The following is a 19935-nucleotide window of genomic DNA, read 5'->3' on the forward strand; positions in this document are numbered from 1 at the left end:
CAATAATGTGGGCCCAACGGTGGAATGAACCTCGCCCGCCGAGCACAGCAGCTGGGTGCGTGCACCTCGTGCCACTTCCTCATCTTCTTTGTTTGTGACTCGCGCTTTGAGACACCGTGTTTGACTGCACAATCTCCAGGACAGGCCCAATTTCCGCAGTAATTTCCTGAGAGGCGCGCTACGCAGAAATTTTGCGACGTTGCACTGACTCCATGGTCGGCCAAGTTAATAATGCTTCAACATTTCTTCGCCCGAGTACTAATGTCGTCGTCGTTTTAACGGACACCACGTCACAATAGCCATAGGTACGTACGATTTGCATAACACGTAGTCGCTGATGACGTCATAAACCGTGTTTGCCTCGCTTAGGCTCGTCTACTACCTATGTAGAAACTAACCATTGCCACGTCATAAACTCGTGTCGAACGGCCTGCGTATAAATCGTGCGGTTTCCGCCATATGATCGTCTTCAGCATGGTCGTCGTTGTGTTGCTGTAGTCACAGAACACGTACGCTTATGACGTGCCCCACACGCACCCCCCCCACACACACACACACGCACAACACTCAATTTACACAAACACGGTTGACCACCTGGCATCCCTCTGCGGAACCCCAGACAATGTAGATAGGCAGGTACCGGCAGAATGCTTCACATAACATCGATTTCCACAATGCGCGGGACCTGCGCAATCTTTTTTTTTTTCTGTTTTAAGCAGCAAAATTTCACACTTACGTACCATGCCTCATTCCGCAGATTGTTTTTTTCAATATGTTCTTTTGTTATTGCGATAGCAATTATATGGACACTCCACGCGCATTTCTTCCGTTGGCGTCGACGTACGTCGCGGTAATGTTCCGCATAAAGACCACGGGCGATAACATCGTCGCCGCGCGCAGTATCCTGTATGTGCGAGTGAAAGCGTGCGAGAGTGAGCAGACGATGGCGGCTTTTTAAACCACGGGGTTTTACGTGCCAAAACCACTTTCTGATTATGAGGCACGCCGTAGTGGAAGACTCCGTAAATTTCGACCACCTGGGGTTCTTTAACGTGCACCTAAACCTAAGTACACGGGTGTTTTCGCATTTCGCCCCCATCGAAATGCGGCCGCCGTGGCCGGGATTCGATCCCGCGACCTCGTGCTCAGCAGCCCAACACCATAGCCACTGAGCAACCACGACGGGTCGATGACGGCTCAATTTTGCGCGCGCAAGGGAGGAAACTGAGGAGGAAGCGCGCCGTCTTCCGTCACGCGCAAGGCACAGGGGCGAGGGGAGGAAGGATCTGTTCTACTCCGGCGGACGCTGTGTATGGCGCGGCCACCCGGGCCCTATCTCCAAGCGATTTGTGATGAGTACAGTCTAGGTACGCCAAGGCCTAATCACTCCGTGCCCGCGCTGTTCTCGCCGCTTAGTTCGGGTTGAAGGGAGAGGCAGCACGAAAGTCACTTCGCTCGCTGCTGCTACTGCGCTTCCTCACTCCAGCGTTCTGACAGCGAGTTTCCGCGGTCATCGAGTGAGATGTGTTCATGTTTGATTGTGCGCGCGTGACCCCATGCTTGTTAATTTAGGAAGCAAGCGAATGTTTACAAGTTTATACTGCCGATAAAGATACTATAAATTTATTAGTAGTTTGAAACTACTAATAGCTTCGTATAGATACCTACTAATTTGCTATCGCAATTGTTGCTTCGCCTTCCAGGCGAAACTGCGGCTTTTTCCGGGCGAAACTGCGCCTTTAGCCGGGTGGATGTTTGCCCGCAATTTCTTTTTGGCTGGCTCTACAAAAAAAATTTTTTTAAATTTTCTCTATATCTTTAGTGAACACTTTAGATTGACACGGCTTTCGTGCTTTTATAGCCGGGGACAATAAAGAGAGAGAGAGAGGGAGCGGAGCAGTAAATTTCGGAAATATTTATACAAGTTTATTTCAATTTGTTAGGTTACTCCACGGCTCCAAAATTTCAGCGGTAAACATGTCTTGAGACGGGCGCATGAGGCAACGCAGAGCGTGTGAGTGGCCAAATTCTAGGATACTGATCGAAATCGGTACGTAACACGAAAAGAAAAAAAAACGTACAATAAACAGCCCATTTCAGCACCAAATAGATATAGGGGGGAAAAAGAAACTGTTCAAAGCCCAAACGCGCTCTGAGGCATCCAAGAACAGTTCATACGCATCAACAGATGCATAATACGTTACTGTTATAGTGAAGAAGAGTCCTACTACACACTGTGTATTTGTAATTAAGCAACGAAGATCGCAGCAGGTCGGTCCGGCATTGGACAAACTCTAGGACTGGCCCGTATACATATATAGCTCGCAGCCGCGTCGTTCACAGCTGAAGCTGCAGGTGGTGAGTTCGCATATTTGTTGAAGGGGCGTTAGGTGGCCGCGCGTGTAGAAGGCGAAACAGCCGAATCAGCGGTTCCCTTCAAAACAGACAGCTGAGCCGAACTGTGCATATACGATCACATCAGGTTCGAGGAACCAAGCACGCGCTCGCCACCGAGTCGAACATTTCGAGCAGCGACTACCTAATTATTATGTTTACTTCGCGCTCGCAACCGTTACTGCAAGACGGCGAATCGGCGTAATAGGTTGAAAAAAATTTTAACCCGAAATTATCAGCCACGTGCTGCTCACAGCTGACGTGGTCCTGTTCTGCGAACGACGGAGATACGATCGAGGATCTGAACGAGCAAAGCCTAAAGCAAGGTTCCACAAATGATACAAATAGGCCTTGTTCCACGCTCATTAGCTAGCAGAGGTGAAATGCCGGTCACGGCGGCCACATTTCGATGGCGGCGAAATGCGAAAACACCCGTGTACTTAGATTTAGGTGCACGTTAAAGAACCCCAGGTGGTCAAATATTTACGGAGCCCTCCCCTATACGGCGTGCCTCATGATCAGAAAGTGATTTTGGCACGCAAAACCCCATAACTTTTTTAGCAGAGGTGAAAGGGAGATAAAGGGAGGGAAAGGGGCGTGGCTTTTGTATGAATCTTGGAGCGGCGGGCCCGGCGACGGGATCATTAGCATGTTGCTCCAGAAGGCTATGGCGAAAAGAAAAAACAGAGAGAGACGACATACAGAGTGCGCGTCACAGACGTGCAACGCACCCGGAAGACACCACAACACGCAACAACCTAAATCGTTAACTAGTTGAGAGCAGTGTGTTTAACGAAGGTTAAATGTACCTTCGTGTTGCACGAGACGCACTGGCAGGCCAAGCACGCGTCGCAGCTACAGGCACGGCTGCCTTTGATGAATATTCACTGCACATATGAGGGCTGTTCTTTCTATTGTGAATAGCTTATATACAAGAGCAGATTGGGTGGGCTAGGTCTTCACGCAGGTAGGTCGCAGGGCACGGTGACGAATCTTATCCATCAAGTTAAGGTTGCACTCGAAGGATGCAGACGGGGGCCTGTATTCGTTGGAAAAGGGCCTTGCGTGGCGACCGGCTTTCATGTTTTTGCCATGTTAATTTAGCTCTGTATGCGCCCATGTGAAAAGATCAAACGGGACGGGCATATATGTGGCCTTCATGAATCATCGGACAACAGAAGCTGCGTAATTGCGCCAAGTGAACACGTTCGAACGGCATTATACGCGCCCCAGCTCTCTCTCGGTCTTCCGGACGATGTTCCCAATCCTGAAGCTATAGAGGCCGCTCCGATTAGGCATTTGCTCAAGCAGGCTATAGGTGAGTGTTTTCCACCGCCACGTTTCAAAGGGGAAGCCCCAATTAACCGTCATCATCGTAATCATGGCCACGTGAAAATCGGGGCGCTTGCTTATTGCCCGCCGCTTCCACGCTGTGCAATTGTGAATTCTGTCTTTTCGTGCTGTCGTTTGCTAGGCAGCGTATGCATAGCGCTGCATATGCGTGCGATGACATAGAACGGCACATAGATTCGAAGCATTCTTTTAATAATTTTGTAGCAAGCACCAGCTCCGCCAATACCAATCGTTCAGAAGCAGCCGCCAGGTATATATACATATATGTATATATATATATATATATATATATATATATATATATATATATATATATATATATATAATCAGTTCTTTCCGTGACATGCCTATAGCAGGATGTAGGTTATCTCGCCGGGATCGTTACTCGCGCGGAAGATGTGTGCTCATGTCTCGACCCCGCAAGCCTTCGCGATCTGTAGGCGCTGCGGCATACGCGAACAGCCCAGAGGTGGGGGGGGGGGGGGGGGAGGCCTAACGCCAGCTGCGACCCCGCAATCTCCTCCGTGACACCTTGCCCCCCCCCCCCCCCCTCAACGCGCACAGAAGCAAACGCCGAAACGCGCCCGCGACGCGTTCTTCCTGATCGAAGCCACTGCGCTGCCGGCCATGCAGCCAGCCAGTGTCGTCTCTTCCTCGTCGTGACTCAGCCGGGAGGTCCCGTTCGGCGGCCCCCCGCCGGCCCCTCTACTTCGTCCCGTTACGTGTATAGTAGTGCACACGGCACCGCACGTTTTACACCACACACGTCGCGGGTTTCAACGTGCGGAGATTTCGTTGACGTCGCAGCACGCAACGCGTACATACGTATTCCCGTTGGCGAGAGGCAAAGTGCAAGGGAAATGGGGAAAGGGAGGAAGCGGGAGGGGAAGCGAAGCTCGCGACGTCGTGACGCCAGGTATTGGAGGAGAGCTTCCAAATTAGCGTTTAATCAAGGAAAATGACGATGAACGGAAATGTCGCTGTCTTTCTTTTTTTCTTCCGAAAGTTGGTCGTGCCACGAGCGTCACTTATAAAGGCGGGGGAAAAAATTGACGTTTTCTATCCCGGGCTCGTCTTCACCAAGTCCACCCCCACTTCTCGCTATAGATTTAATGTCATGGCCTACCAGGTCATGCCTATCGAAAGTGACTTCCGCGCGCTGTATAGTGCTGGGCTCCGAGACGTGCTCCGGGGTTAAGGGTCAGTTTGAATACTGACCATATCCCAGCATCGATCCCCGCAGAGCTAGGGCAATGGTCCTATTATTAATTTATTTATTTATATTGAAGATGCCTCGGACGATTCGTGACGAGAACTTAACTATATGCCCCATGCAAGATGTTTGGAGTGAGGCAAAGAATGCCAATCGCATTAAAATTTCCGCGCAAGCTTTCTGCAGCGATTTTCCATTTTTCTTTTCTTCTAAGATGTCTCCCGCCGCTCCACGCATGGGCGCAGCACAACCAATCACCGGCATCGCCAGCACAGCGCTCTCGTGCGCAGCTTTTTCGCGGGAGACGTGGGCGCCGATGAGCACTCCGTCATCTTGACCTACGAACGGCAGCAGCACGTAGCTATAGCGCACCGGCAGCAAAGACAAGCGCAAAGACAAGCGCAACGGCAACAGCGCCAAGAAAAGGGAGAGCGACAACATGAAAACCACGACAATGATAGCAACAAGAACGACTACAAGGATACGAGGACAAGGCCAAGAACTTTGGTCCAACTGTTATAAACACAACCATCAGAAGGACAACTACTACAACACAACCAGAACAGTAAAAACTGTTACTATAGAAAAAAAAACTGGAAGACAACTATCCCTAACCATACGGAGAACAGCAACCACTACAGCACACAACAAAAACGGCCAAAGAAATAACAACTTACTACTACAACAACAACAATAGAAGGACTGTCGCACTGCTACCACAAAAAACAACCAGGAGAACAGCAACGCAGAGGCGCAGAAACTCGGCGCGCGTCGAAGCACACACAAGCGCACAAGACACGCGTGATGGCGGCGGGGGAGAGTGGCTCAGGCAGATGAAGCTACACGGCTATAGAGGCCGGACGGGCCGGCAGCGCCGGAGACCCGGGCGTTAATTAAGGATCACGGCGGCGACGGCGCGCTTGCACGAGCGAGGCCAGCCGAGAACAAAACGAGACAAAAGGCGGCAAAAAGGCAGCGATGAATGATCTGGCAGGCGCCACCATCGCGACGATGCTGAGTGGCGGTGGGCGGTGCGGACAGGGATGGGCCGGCGCTGTTGAAGGGGATGCATTCACCGCGAAGCAGTGTGTGCAGAGTGCTTGCTGCATGTCCTAACGAAAATTGATTTGGTCAGTTTACACTAGAACGCCCACAGACCTGTTTTTTATGTCTACAGGATGTCTATAGGACGCATTCCTCAAACGTCTAAAGTTCGTCGATAAAGAGTTTCTTTTTTTTTTTCTGCGATGATTCCAGGATTTCCATATGCAGACGACCTGCTGACGCCTTGTGACTTGGCACTTTCTGTCGACTAGTATAACAGGCCGACTGCTAAAAACCTGTTCTTCAGCCTGTGAACCACACCAGAACCCCGTCTACAAGAAGACGAAGATTTTAAAAGAAGTACGTATCAAAGCTATAGGCTCTATAAGTTTGTTTCCAATAAAATGAGGCGTTGGGAACAAAACTTGCAAGTGGCAGCGGTGACCCTCCGTCATTGAGTGACGGAGGGCGGGTCGGCCACATACAGCTAGGACAGTGATGGCGATGCACTCTCCTCGAAGTAGCATCCTGAGAGCTCCACGTTGTATACGTGTGCAAAAACTGGCGCGGTAACTTTGTAACGTAATCTGATATTTGATTGACCGACCGACTGACCGGACGATTGATTGATCGATCAATCGGTCGATTGATTGATTGATTGATTGATTGATTGATTGATTGATTGATTGATTGATTGATTGATTGATTGATTGATTGATTGATTGATTGATTGATTGATTGATTGATTGATTGATTGATTCAGACCTCATTAGGCTGGTAAAATCCACTTTCGAGTCAAAGAAACGGCGCAACAGGAACTGCAGACGCCGCGAAATGTAGAGACGAGAAAGCGAGACAGAGGGCGCTACAGTATAGTTTAAGGTTGGTTAAGCTTGGTGGCGCAACGTACCTCCCCGTTCCAAAGGGGACGCTCATAACATCCATCCATCCATCCAGGCGCAAGAAGACGCTCACCTGCAGGACGGCGATGACGAGGACGAGAAGCACGATGAGGCTCCTCCAGATGGAAGGCATGTCAAGCAGACGATGATCATGCTACACGAGCCGATGTCCACTCCTCCTCCGGCCGCCACTCAGAGCCTCGCGTGCGCCGAGACATCGGTGCGCCAGCTGGACGACCACGCCGGGCCTGCGAAGGTAAAGAAAGACTGCGTTGGGGAGGGGCGCATCACAGGTAGACGCACTACACTACACTATACCCCTCAGGTCCCGAATTATCACCGAGTGCTTCTTTTGCGGCCTTCCAAATTTGTGCGCGCTTCTGGAAACATGGCGCATAACTTTCCGGAAAAACTTCGGAATTGTAACGGGGATAGTTAAGTGACGTCGGGTCAGTGTTCATAATTTAAAAAAAAAAATTCAATACGGATATTCACCAGATGTAGATGACGCTTTATACCGCGAATAGGAGTGATATAAAAAAAAATTACGAGTAGATGCATTGGATTTAATTGCATTGAAGGTCTTTTTGCGCAAGAAAAAACGCTAAATAAGAACCAGTGATACAGAGCAACACGCCGAATTTCTCATCAAACCTGGTGGTGCTCTTTTAAAATGTTTTGCATCACTCTCCGAACTGAAGCGGCTTAGGACTTTTTTTTTTTTTTTTTTGCTAGGAGAGGGCCATACGCTTACATAAAGAGCTATCTTCAAGATCTTTATCGACAGCACATCCTCGGCGCTATACAACTGTAGTCACTACCCTATCGTGTCTTCGCTAAAGGGGGCATTGAAATCAAAGTTACATCTCTATATGGAGACAACGCAACCGATAGGGTTATGCGAGCCAGTAGTATAAAAGTATGCATGGAAAACAGAGTGCCTTTTTTTTTTTCCAATACAACGGAATAAAAATATGCGCGAAAAACGAGGCTCCTTCGTGAAATCTAGCCGCATAAAACATGCAGGGAAAACAGCGAGCCAGACCGGTTGAGCGTTTGAAGATTAAAAGCAGCGAACGCATCCGAAATTCAAGCTATGTGTTCTCCAGCAATGCATATGTATATAGACGATAACTGTTCCTCACGAAACGAGTCATGGCCGCAAGCAATGGAACTCCAACGCCAGCGTCTGTTCAACAAAAAAAAATGCTGTATTAACAGCTAATCTGGGCTTAAACAGAACTTCGCAGCGTCCTCGTGCCTCCAACTAGGTTAGCCCGACATACAGTACAGCTAATGCTAATTGTGAAATTCGACCGCGCTTGTTCAGTGTGTGCGGGACATTTACCACGGTTGTTGTTGTTGTTGTTGTCGTCGTCGTCGTTGTTGTTGTTGTTGTTGTTGTTGTAGGTGGTGGCGCTGGTGGTGGTATTGTTGTTGCACACTGTGGAGGATTGGGTAATTGACTGAGGTGGATAAGGGCTAATGAATGCGTAAGTTAAATTTCACTTACAAGTTTTCGAGAAAAGGCAAATTCAATGCGATAGACGGAGCACAATGAACGACGTAGCCTGAACTCAAATTTACCGAAACTAACAACGAAAAAACGAAGCGGATTTAACTGGGCAATCGGTTGGAGTTTAGAACCTCTTTCACCTCTTCCCCGATTTCTGCACTTATGTAATTTCTTTTTCCTACCGCCTACTTCTTGGCCAGTCCTCTGAAGTCGGAAAGTGAACATTAATAGGAATCAAAAATGAGAAAGCCGACTATTTCAGAAAATAGTGCCCGCGTCGGTGGCCACCTTTTGCGGTCGGTGTCTTCTGGAAGTTGCCTATCGGTTTCAACCATTCAAAAAGCCAGTGGAGTGACGGGGTGCCGATTCGCCAGCTTATCATATCTGATTGGCTGGCAGCCGGGCAGCTATACCTCGCCTTCTCTGATTGGCTCAAAACAGCAACGCGACGACACTTGACGACGCATTCGCTCCACAATGCACGGAATTAATCAGTGGTCCACCGCGGAGGCGCCACGTTGCCATACATTATAGACGCCCGTTGTTGCTAGAGCACAGATAACTTTCATTTTTGTTTTTCTGCGCCGTATGCTGCTGCCTCTGCGTGCCCACTCCTTTGCTTCCGCGCGACGTGCCACGAGAGAAAGTTGACGGTACTCTAACCAAGCGCCACCAATTGTAATTACTACTAGAGTGATTGACTGGCATCGCATTCATGTTGCCTTTATCTTGAGGGCACATCGACATAGGGCAGTCGAGAAGGCGTAATAATATCAGGCTCATATGGAACGAAAGCGTTGACTGAAAACACAATTTGTCCTCGCATACCGCGCAACACACATGCACAGTGTGGATGCTCGCCGTAATCAAGCGATACTGAAATCTTGGCAGTGCGCAGAGATCAGTTGACAGGAAAGGTTCAACTAGGCGCACGAGCCAACGGAGAAGCGCTTCTTGAGGTAGAGGCTAGGCATATCAATAATAGCGGAAGTGTGAGCGTTAACCCCACCCTTCGATTACCTTACATAAAGATGAAATATCGTGCCTATACAGTTATCTTTCCCGTAGGCCCGAGGGTGTCCCCTGATTGACGGTTGGCACTGCCTATCCCAAGCAATTAAGCGCAGATAAGGTTTGTGTCAACTTTCTTTTCCGGCACTGTGCGACCTTTCAGTTGATAGCCGGCGTTTGTGTTGTCCGTTTCACCCTTCTTGTGTCCGTGTCCGCACGCCTAACTTTTTTTTTGTAATCTAAATGCGTAAACCTCATCATACCTTGCTGGTGAAGCAGCGCACTGACACGGACACAGTGAAGACAAACAGGAAAAGACGACACTTGCTGCTGTCGTCTTTTCCTGTTTGTCTTCACTGTGTCCGTGTCAGTGCGCTGCTTCACCAGCGAGGTATGATGATCACTCACCAACTAGCCCAACTTTCCACTTCAATGCGTAAACCAGCCGTCAACATGGCTGAACGACGCGGTAGTTACTTCTCGTGATTGCTATAGCACGGTTAATTTAAGCACTCCTACATGTAATCTATACAGAATGCTGAAGGAAGCTTGTCATTGTTTGCGTCTGGTGTCGTTATACATACTGTCCTACAGCTGTCACATGTGTGCCTGCAGAGAGGCAAAACATTTTCACTGTTGTTTTGCCTTGTTTCACGCTGCTGTCACGTGGCACGTGGGAAGTGTTTGTATAGCAGTGCTTATCCAAATAAAAGTTTGAGTTGCGAGTCAGCGCCGTGTTTGTCTTTTGCCTTCCGTTAGCACTGCTTATCCGAGACGATGAATCTCCATCATCTCCAACATCCTCATCAATCACCAGTTCGCTCAATTAATGATCTTGCTGTGACCAACTACACTGCGAAAATAGCGCCCCCTAGGTGTCGCTGGCGATGGCGTCACTGAGCAGGCATTGAAACAAAGCAGAGGGATATATGATGCAGAATGATGCTCCCTCTACTTTGACCAACCACTCTGAAGAGAAGAACAGCGTCCGACAGAAGCGTCTATAACCAATGAACGGTTTCGAATCTGGCTTCTCCAAGTCATGGGCGTATGGAGCGATCCAGTAGCAGACATCCTAACTATAACTTTGTGTCGGGAACGAAGCACACGTGCGGACGAAGGAAAGGACTTAACACGAGCGCAACGTGTTGGTTTTCAATGTTTAGATTGTTCCTTGGTTGTCACGGTGTTGGTTTCACCACCAGACAGCAGTTGTAAGGTTCTTTAAAAGGGACACTAAAGAGAAAAACTATTTCTTCTCGATCAATAAGCAACCGGTATACAATACCAAAAACACCACCCTCGTCACGATAAGACGCTTGGTAAGCCAGAAAAAGAGCAATAGCAAAAGACGGGTGGCGACGCCTCCCTTAAGTTCCCGCACCAGTTCGCTGTGACGTCATGTATATTGACAGCGTCTTCATAGGGCCTAGTTAATCTTCTTTTAGCGGTAAAGATAGACTACATTGTGTTCTAAAGAAGTCGCAGATTGAACACGACGAGTTTCAGGAACTTTTGCTGAGCCGACGCGGCCTAAACACGAAAAAAAAAATACTTTAAAATCCGTGACGTCACAATGACGTGAGGGCGTTGGGAATTCGGCACGAAATTCAAAAACTCGAAATTTGAGCTTCATTGTCTCTTGCAATAATCAAATAATTATTTCGAAAATTAAAGACAACAGCCTTTTTCAAAGAACGCTTCATCCGTCCAGGCTAAATTTAGTGTATTGCTTTAGTTTTCCTTTAAATGACGTTCTTCCAACAGAATTAAGTAAGGATATGAACGTGTACCAAATCTCCTAGCTTTCAGTAATTCTGCTAAATTATAACGGCCAAAGAACCTTGTTTTTGGGCTGATTTGCAGCTACGAAAAGTGTCGCGTAGCGCTGGGCGTTTCACAAGAGCGTTGACTCTCCACTCCTGGCAACGCGGTAAAGTGCGAAAAACGTTCGAATCACAGCCCGAATATGCCACCTCACCCCCCCCCCCTCCCGCCCACTACGAAGCTTTCCGTTGCCTTGACACGGCCTCCGAAGTTCTGCGCACAACTGTCGCCAACGTCTCGTCAGTGCTCATCCTAAAAGAGTATCGGCCAATCTCCGAGACTGCTGCCCCGGCATCAAAAGTAACGATCGCCTTTTGGACCAACCACATTAGGGCGAAAGCGTGGCCTTCGAGATCCATTCCTAGTATTCTCGGGGAGCTGTCGATGGCGAGGTGCGAGCGTCCGGAGGCACAGCGTTTCATGCTAAGGATACTGGAGGAAATCCGGCGATAGTTTAATCTTGTGCACAAGGTGTTATTAGAGCACAGCTGTTAGGCACCCGTTCCTGAGGCGAGCGTCGGCGTTGTCCTTCGTAGCCGAGCGAGCGAGCACTGAGTGAAAGCGAACGCGGAGCGCAGAGGGAGATGAAAGACGGCGATAGCGAAGATAGCGCGAGGAGGAAAGCAGAGGAGGAGGGTGCAGCGGTACCATGAGGCGGAAAGCGGAGGAAGAGGGTATGACGAAAGCGTGAGAAGAAAAGCGTAGCGCCGCGCAAGGAGGTCTTAGCGGCGACGATGGCTACGAGATGGCGCCAGAGTAGTGCCTGTCGTCTGTTCACCGATAACGCCATCGATAAGACACACGGCGAGCGCGTCCACTGATGCCATATATGGAAGCGAAGCGCTGCATCGGCGGAGGTCTGTCTGCAGCGGCTGCTGTGGATCGCGCTTGTGCGTCACCCACGCGCTGACTCTCGCGGTGTCCCGATCAGCGAGGCAGTCGCGCCCCACTTCGACACGTTTGCAACGTGCCGCCCGAGACAGATTGTCCGCGCCAACCAATATATCGCGAAATGAAAACACGCATAGAGTTGCGCTCAAATTTCGGATTAGGGAGTATGGTAATCATCGGTGAAATTTTGAATCTCGAATCCCTTAGTTATTTTTAACAGTTAGGGACGACCGTCGACGAAACAGACGGTATATAGAACACAAATCGAGTAAGGTTTCGAATTTCGCATTATTAATTGTTATAAAACGGCCCCCAAGCGCATTCTCGCCCAAATAGAGCTGAAAGAGCAACAAATACGCGTCATACCGAGCAACCACAAGAACCTGGTGGCCATGACGTCTTTCCGGCCCCCTCAATCATTTCCGCCTCATACAGCCAGCGAAAGCATGGCCTTCGAGATCTGTATTTGTTACCGTCGCTGGGGCGTGCATTTGGACACCACTTGTTGCGCGAAACGCGGCCCCAAACGCGAATGATCATGTACGGCTGTCTGCTTAGACTAACAATCCTCTTCAATGGTCGCTGCACAACTTTCTTTTGTAACGGGTCATGCAGCGCAGTCAATATTTTAACGGGAGCCTACGTACAAGCCAAAGAGGTTTAAAAGAAAAAATTCGTGAGTCATTCCACTCTGCGAAGCTAGATGAACAGCGAAGTCGTTTAGCGCAAGACACAGAGGTGACCCAGAATATTGAACAAAAGTACGGACATATTCATTGTCCTAATCTGTGGTCATCGTGGCGATATAGGCACGCACACACATTGGCGTATCACCTCTGTTATTAAATGTATCCGTTACGTAAGACAATGAATGGCTCACACTCCCTTAATGGCTCATACCTCAGTAGCCGCGGCCTCCCAATTACGACGACAGAAGAGAATTCTACGCTCGAATGATGAGCGGCAACGGAGCCAGCTGTGGAAGACAACGACGCTCGCGCCATTGCTGTTGATGAAAGTGTTTTGCACAACGGAGCCAGCTGTGGAAGAAGACGACGACGATGAACGCGCGAGTAGTGGCGCTAGCGCGTTTGCGCGGTTGGCGCCGATAATTTTTAAGTCCGTTTTGAAAATTTTGTGCGAAACACCATTTTTTTTCAAGAACATATGTTCTTACCCGTGTGCCTGGGACCTCTTTGGGTCCCCCGTGTGACAAGAATAGTTCAAGGGCGCGTTACAGGTTACCAAGCCTACAAGGGTATGTGCCATTGAGCTTGCACCCTCTCTTCACTATACACCAGGATCGGCCCACATTTCTGTTGCCGGACGCCGAAAAAACTACAGAAGGTTAGTCAAATACAGCTTTCGCTGTAGAACTTCTCATGTGGAAATGATGTCCTAAAGGTGAAGCCGGCCGCCTCCATCTTACGAAGGTAATCGATTGGCGTTGGCATTCAGCGGAGAACAGGAAGCGTTCTTTTTCACTTCGAATGACTTTTACAAAGCCAATTTTACCGTATATACAGACGCTTCTCGATGTTCCTGTCCGTGTCGCTGGTCTTAGAATGAAGCTTGAAAACCTTGGCAACCTAATTGTAAAAGAAATCAGGGTGTCACTACTCAGCTTATGACGGTGCATCTGGAGCCATTTCTGCGCTCGGTACTTAACCTTACGCGCGCTGTCTGCCACTGCCTGGTAGCGGTGTTGTATCATCCCTTGGTGTCTCGGGAATGACGACCAGATTACCCCTTACTCAGCCTTCGAATTTTCACTAAGTACGGAAATGTTTCAGGTGCTCCGCTAAATTCTTCAAAATGTCGTTATTTTATCATTGGTTCCCCACAGACATCCTAATTCCCCTTTTCCGTCCTCAAAAGAGCGATTCTATTCGTATTTTAGGTCTTGATTACACCTATGATGGCATATCAGACTCTGTGTGGCTCTCAATTCTTGAATATGTAAGGCGAAATATTCAGGATGTTCAAGGGTATATCTTCTCTTACTTGAAAGAAGGTACTTTGCGCAATCTGTATTTTGCGGCCGAGTGTGGTAGGTTTGTCACGTTGTACAGCCACCATTACGGGTTACTAGGTCCTTGCAGTCCCTTCTCGGTTCCTTCTTCTGGTCGGGCCGTACAGGACTGGTCTCGCGCGGCGCTTGGGCAACCACGCTCTCGCGGTGGGTTCGCCTTCCCATCCGTGTTTGTCCGCTGCGTTCCCATCCGTGTTTGTCTGCGATTACTGCTCCGCCTGTTACAGCGTCATCAATGTCCCGCGCGTGAACTCGCCTGCTATTTCCTTGGCCCAAGAATTCGGTACATGCTACCGGGCGTGCACTTAAATCGCGGACCACAAGTGTTGAACGCACCTGCATTTTACTCCACGGCATTGGCATTTTATCGCCACATACAACAGGTATGTCCTGAGTAGACGCTCTCGAAAATCGTGTTGTGGATACAGTGTCAGCCTTAGTGCTTCCTCTAGTTCACCCAGCGCGCCGCGCACGCTCCAATATTGTGTCGTGGGGTGCGATAACGGCGTCATTTCTGCATGGCCACCTATACGCGACTTCACGTGGCGTCTAGGGTGGCAAGTGCTCCCAGCGCGTGACAGACTAGAGCGGTGGGGCATAGTCCCATCTTCGCTGTGTCCCAGTTGCCCCCTTCAAGAATCCAACAAGCATGTGCTTCTGCAATGCGTCGTTGCTAAGGTATTCGGGAGGGCCGTGCACGCTGGTTTCCGTGGCCTTGGAGTTGACCGCTTTATTACATCTGGTCGCTGCTCACGTGGCTGCTTTGCGCGATTTTTAATTGCTGCGGGGGCCTTTTGTCTGTGGACTAACCGGTGCGAGGCCCTTGCCGCGGGACGTCGTCGCCGCGCTCTTCTTCCACTTCTGGAGAGGTACTACTTTGAGATACTGTCGCTTCTGTCAGAGGAGTTGATCTTCCTTGGGGAAGGGGAGTTCCTTCAACAGTGGTCACGCCGTTTACTGTCATTGGCTGATGGACATGGCTTAATTTTCAACCAGCCTGGTTTTTGTAGCCAGGCCATCGAAAGTATTCACTCAATACACATGAATGTAGGTTCCCGTCATTTCTCTGTGCTCTCGTAGGCATGATCGTCTTTGCATATACAAATCTCACAGCACCGCTGCAAAACTATGTGAAGTCACACCATCATTGTAAATAACCATTGTGTACACTGTATCTATTGAACATCATTTTATGTCATCTGACAATTAATTTATGTGTAACTGCGCTTCCAAGGGTCTATGTAGTTAAATGTTATTGAGTGTGGACTTGGACACTCCTTTCAAAACACGCCATGTATACAATGCTTCGTACTTTTATGCTGTCGTCCATGGTGGAATTGTACCATGATTGTTACTCAAGTGTTCGCATGGTCTCTTGTTGAAATAAACTATTTTTCTAAACACACGACCACGCTAACTGATTATGGTATGCTCAAGGATCTCATACAATGCTTACTGGGCTGCCTCACGTTTCGCCTGATGTGGCTGGCCGTCTTTGTGCGCGGCCGTTAGCTGATGAGGTGAAGGCGGTATTATCTTCCATGAAGTGCGGCTCGGCCTCAGGGCCAGACGGATTGCCCGTTTCTATATATATGTATATATATATATATATATAAAGGAGTACTGGCACAAAGACTTTCAATCTTGTTTTTTCCGCTGCAATAAGTATAGCTAATGACCCAGTGATCACGGCACGAAACATCATCTGCTTCAGAGAGCGACAGGTAATTATTTGGAGTCATATTTGCAGCGACCAGTCCAAGTCTCGGTTTCAGAGAGCAACGAGATGGGCCAAAGGAGGAATGTAAACACAGCTGGGCACGTGATCGCACAAAACTGTGACGTATGCACGCCAGCGCGCTCGCCGGCGCCCTAGATTCGTGTTGCCAGTTCGTCTGCTACGTCTGCACGTGCTTTGCGATGTCTTCGCCATCATCGTCGTCGTCATTTTCGTCCTCCAGCGGCGACTATTTCCTGCAGGCGGCAGTTGCCGCTGTATAAGACCAACCACTTTTGATTGTATCCACTACAAAGCAGCGACTCGGAAAGTGCGACCAGCGACAGCTATCAACATGCGTACGCACCGCTACAAGTACGTAGTAGGAACCATTCGTCGAGGGCGCTTTGGGAATGAAGCATATTCCGGAGCAGGACACAAGGCGGGGTAAAGGTCGGCACGGCATCAATCAGGCTTGGGCGTACTACGTAGTCTTGGTGGAAGATCATCGGACTGCTCTAAGCTCGGCGGGTTTTGTTTGTACCAGGCACGCTCCAAATGAAACGAACAAATCTGGCTGCTCTTCAGCGGGGTCCACTCTAAGCGTCCAGCGACGCGCACGAACTCGAGCCACTTCTGCCGCTTATCGACGCCGACGGTAGCGCGAGCTGGCGATCGCTGGGAAACGGTATAGGCCTAGCTCGCTGGCCGCCGGATCCGAGACCGACGGCCCTTGCGATCCGTCCGCAGCTCGTGATAAAGCACCTATATTCCTCAACACAACGAACGTCTGCACATTCATGTCGCTCATAGGTGACAATACAATTAGTTTTCCCGGCGCCGTTGGTAGCGATGAGAAAAAACATGTCAGCCAGACGAGTCACTTCGCAGTGACGATTGCAGCGGCAGCTGCGCTGACCGCTTGCAAGTCAAAATCACGCCAACGATTTACTATTTCGCGCAACTTTTATGGCATGCACACTTTCGAGGTCACTTTACCCTGAGTTATTTCGCGTCGGAAACAAGTTTTGGCTTATTTTTGTGCTGCCGCCAGCGGCAAAAAAAGAAAAAAGACACCGGGGCGATTGGAGCGGCGAGAAACTTGCCTCCAGGGCCCGCCGCACCGACGGCAGCGCGAAGTCGTGACGTACCGTTTTCTCGGTTGTTTACAATCCTTCCTTGATGTCGATGTCGTGAGATGCTCCGATTGGTGGTTGGCTGCGCACACGTTTTCAAAATTGATTTTAACTATGTTCTAAGCTGTATTCGCCGTTGATATTTTGAAGACGGTGTGTGTGTGCCCACATAAATCGATCTCACACGTTAATTCGACGCGGAAATTTTGTGTCAGTACTCCTTTAAAGGGTCTCACAACCGATATTTAAGGACACAGTTTATTATGTCGCAACTAAAAGCTCACCCTTAGTATAGTATTTACACCTGCAGCGGTTACTCTCAAAAGCGCGTGAACATTTTGTAAGCATAATTTGTCGATCTGAGCAACCTCAGAAAAAGTCCCTCCTCCAGCAACGCTGAAAAGTGAGAGCGTTGCCGATAGCCCGCCCCGCAAATTGTGAAAGCCGCCGATCGTTCTGCTTTCACAGGTGTGCGACTGTGGTCATAACCGCCCATATTTTGACCTTTTCAACCACTTTTGAAAATAAAAGGCTGGTAAAATAAGTTTCCGTTGTTGTACACACCTTTCTTATATTTGTACCGCGTTTTTCCCCAAATAACACGCCTACGTCGTGGTTGGGTGGGCTCCGGCGTCGTTATTCTGTCTACGGACGAGCCAAGCCAACTCATCGAAGGCGAAGGTAACGCCACTTTTCTACTCACTACAAGCGAATGCTTATCTGCTCATTGTAAGCTAGCAAAAACTTTATACACAAAAGTGCCGTCGTCATCATCGTCATCATCATCATAATCATCGTCATCAGCCTATCTTATGTCCACTGCAGGACGAAGGCGATCTCCAATTACCCCTGTCCAGCGGCAACTGATTCCAACTAGCGCCCGCGAATTTCCTAATTTCATCGCCTCACAACAGTAGCTCAGAGTATATATACTCTGAGCTACTATCATTTCCGTCAGAGGAGTTGTTCTTTCTTGAGGAAGAGGAGTTCATTCGACAGTGCTCATGCCGTTTTCTGTCTGTGGCTGATGGATGCGTATGGCTTCATTTTCAACCAGCCTGGTTCTTGCAGCCAGGCCATCAAAAGTATTAACTGAATGCACAGTCAACAGCAAAAGCTTACGGGATGCGCTTTCCCATTCGGGTGTGAATTCCTGCACTGTTATGGCATGACACTTCGTATTAATTAAATTGCCGCGCGACTGGCCGCTCGAGGCACCTTGCGTGTATTCGCGAGCTCCTTTCACACTCGGAAAAACACTTTTATGTAGCACGTATTGAGCAACAGAAAGCTGTATCGGGAGTTTTTCATGCCACTCTACAATTTTCTCATTGACACTTTTCATCTCATTGTAATATTTTAGAAGTTGGTTAATTATTTAACACTAACTATCTAATTAGGCGGAATGAAAAAAAAATTAAATATCTCCAAGCGACGACAAACATTACCTTGGTTCTGTCCAGCTACGTAGCATTCGCATATTTTTAAACTCTGGCTAAAGTTAGCTGGGACACCCTGTATATAGCTGCATATATAGTTCCATAGTTCCATGTAAAATTGTTGAGCATATCACTTTCACACATCTTGTCAACTGCCTAGAGGATAATAGTTTTTTCTCGACTTCGCAACATGGCTTCCGTAAGTTTTTCTCGTGTAACACCCAACTTATCACCTTCACAAACAACTTACACGCGTATATTGGCTCCGGCTTTATTATAGATTGTATTTTTTTTTAGAGTTCGCCAAGGCTTTTGATAAAATTAATCGCTCCTTACTGTTGCATAAACTAAGTGCGTTAAATATTGACCCGCAATGCTTGATTGCATTCGCGAACTTCTTTCCTGCCGTGTCCAGTATGTTACATGCTAACGGCTGCGATTCTTCATTGGCTCCAGTCGGTTCCGGCGTACCTCGAGGGTCAGTCCTTGGCCCCCTTTTATTACTAATTTATATCAGCGATTTAACTGCTAACATTTCTTCCCGAGCTCGTTTATTCGCCGACGACTGCGTCATTTAGTGGAAAATAGCCAACGATTCAGGCGTAACACCACTTCAGCGTGATCTGAATATCGTATAACAGAGTGGTGCAGCACGTGGCAGATGCAATCAAACGTTGCTAAATGCAAAAGCATGCGTGTAACTAGGCGTGACGTTATCTCTCCGTCCTACCGTCTTAACAGCAACTCCCCGCAACCCACAGCTTCCTATCGCTGTCTCGGTGTTTACATATGCAGTGACTTATCGTGGAAACCTCACGATGATTATTTAATAGCTAAAACAAACCAAACTTTGGGTTACTTGAAGCTTTTACCTTGCTCCGTTGTCACTCAAACTGTTACTTTATATACAGCCTACGTGCGGCCCCAGCTAGAATAGGCTTCGTCTGTGTGGCATCCACACCATTCTACATCGATACAGGTCACTGAGGCAGTCCAAAATCGCTGCGCTCGCTTTATTTCAGCTAACTATAATTGCAATGCCATCGTCACCGAAATGAAAGCTACTCTCTGCGTCTTCCTTCCCTAGCCAACCGTAGAAAGCGGTGACGCGTTTGTCTTTTTGACACAATGTAATACCACAACACCGATCTTCGATCCTTGTTCATCCTACCAGCGCCAGTTCGCTCACGCCGGTTTGATCATCCCGATAAAGTTAACATACCATATTTTTCAAGTATACTGCAGGCTCGCAATCATTTGTCCCCAGAAACGCAAGGGACTGGAATCACTTACCTGCCTTCATAACGGACACCGCTGATTGAACTACCTTTAAAAATGCCCTGTCAAACTTATTGTAGCACCATACGTTACTTTCTCGTGTCTAGTTCCCGGAAGTATGTAAATATTCTGTATAATGCTACGTATATGCCGTGTAATCATTGTATAATTATTCTGTATAA

At 48.5% G+C, this 19935-nt stretch overlaps 1 protein-coding gene across 1 annotated transcript in view; it reads right to left on the reverse strand.

The window, feature by feature from the left end:
• LOC126533728 (beta-1,4-glucuronyltransferase 1-like) overlaps positions 1-19935 on the reverse strand; it is a 350896-nt gene that overhangs the window by 327312 nt on the left and 3649 nt on the right. Inside the window, exon 2 of the mRNA XM_050180918.3 lies at positions 6980-7154. Within this exon, the coding sequence (XP_050036875.1) occupies positions 6980-7039 (60 nt within the window). The 5' untranslated portion in view covers positions 7040-7154. The remainder of the gene's footprint in view (positions 1-6979; positions 7155-19935) is intronic.

The sequence above is a fragment of the Dermacentor andersoni genome, chromosome 7, assembly GCF_023375885.2.
Source record: "Dermacentor andersoni chromosome 7, qqDerAnde1_hic_scaffold, whole genome shotgun sequence".
Taxonomy (NCBI): domain Eukaryota; kingdom Metazoa; phylum Arthropoda; class Arachnida; order Ixodida; family Ixodidae; genus Dermacentor; species Dermacentor andersoni.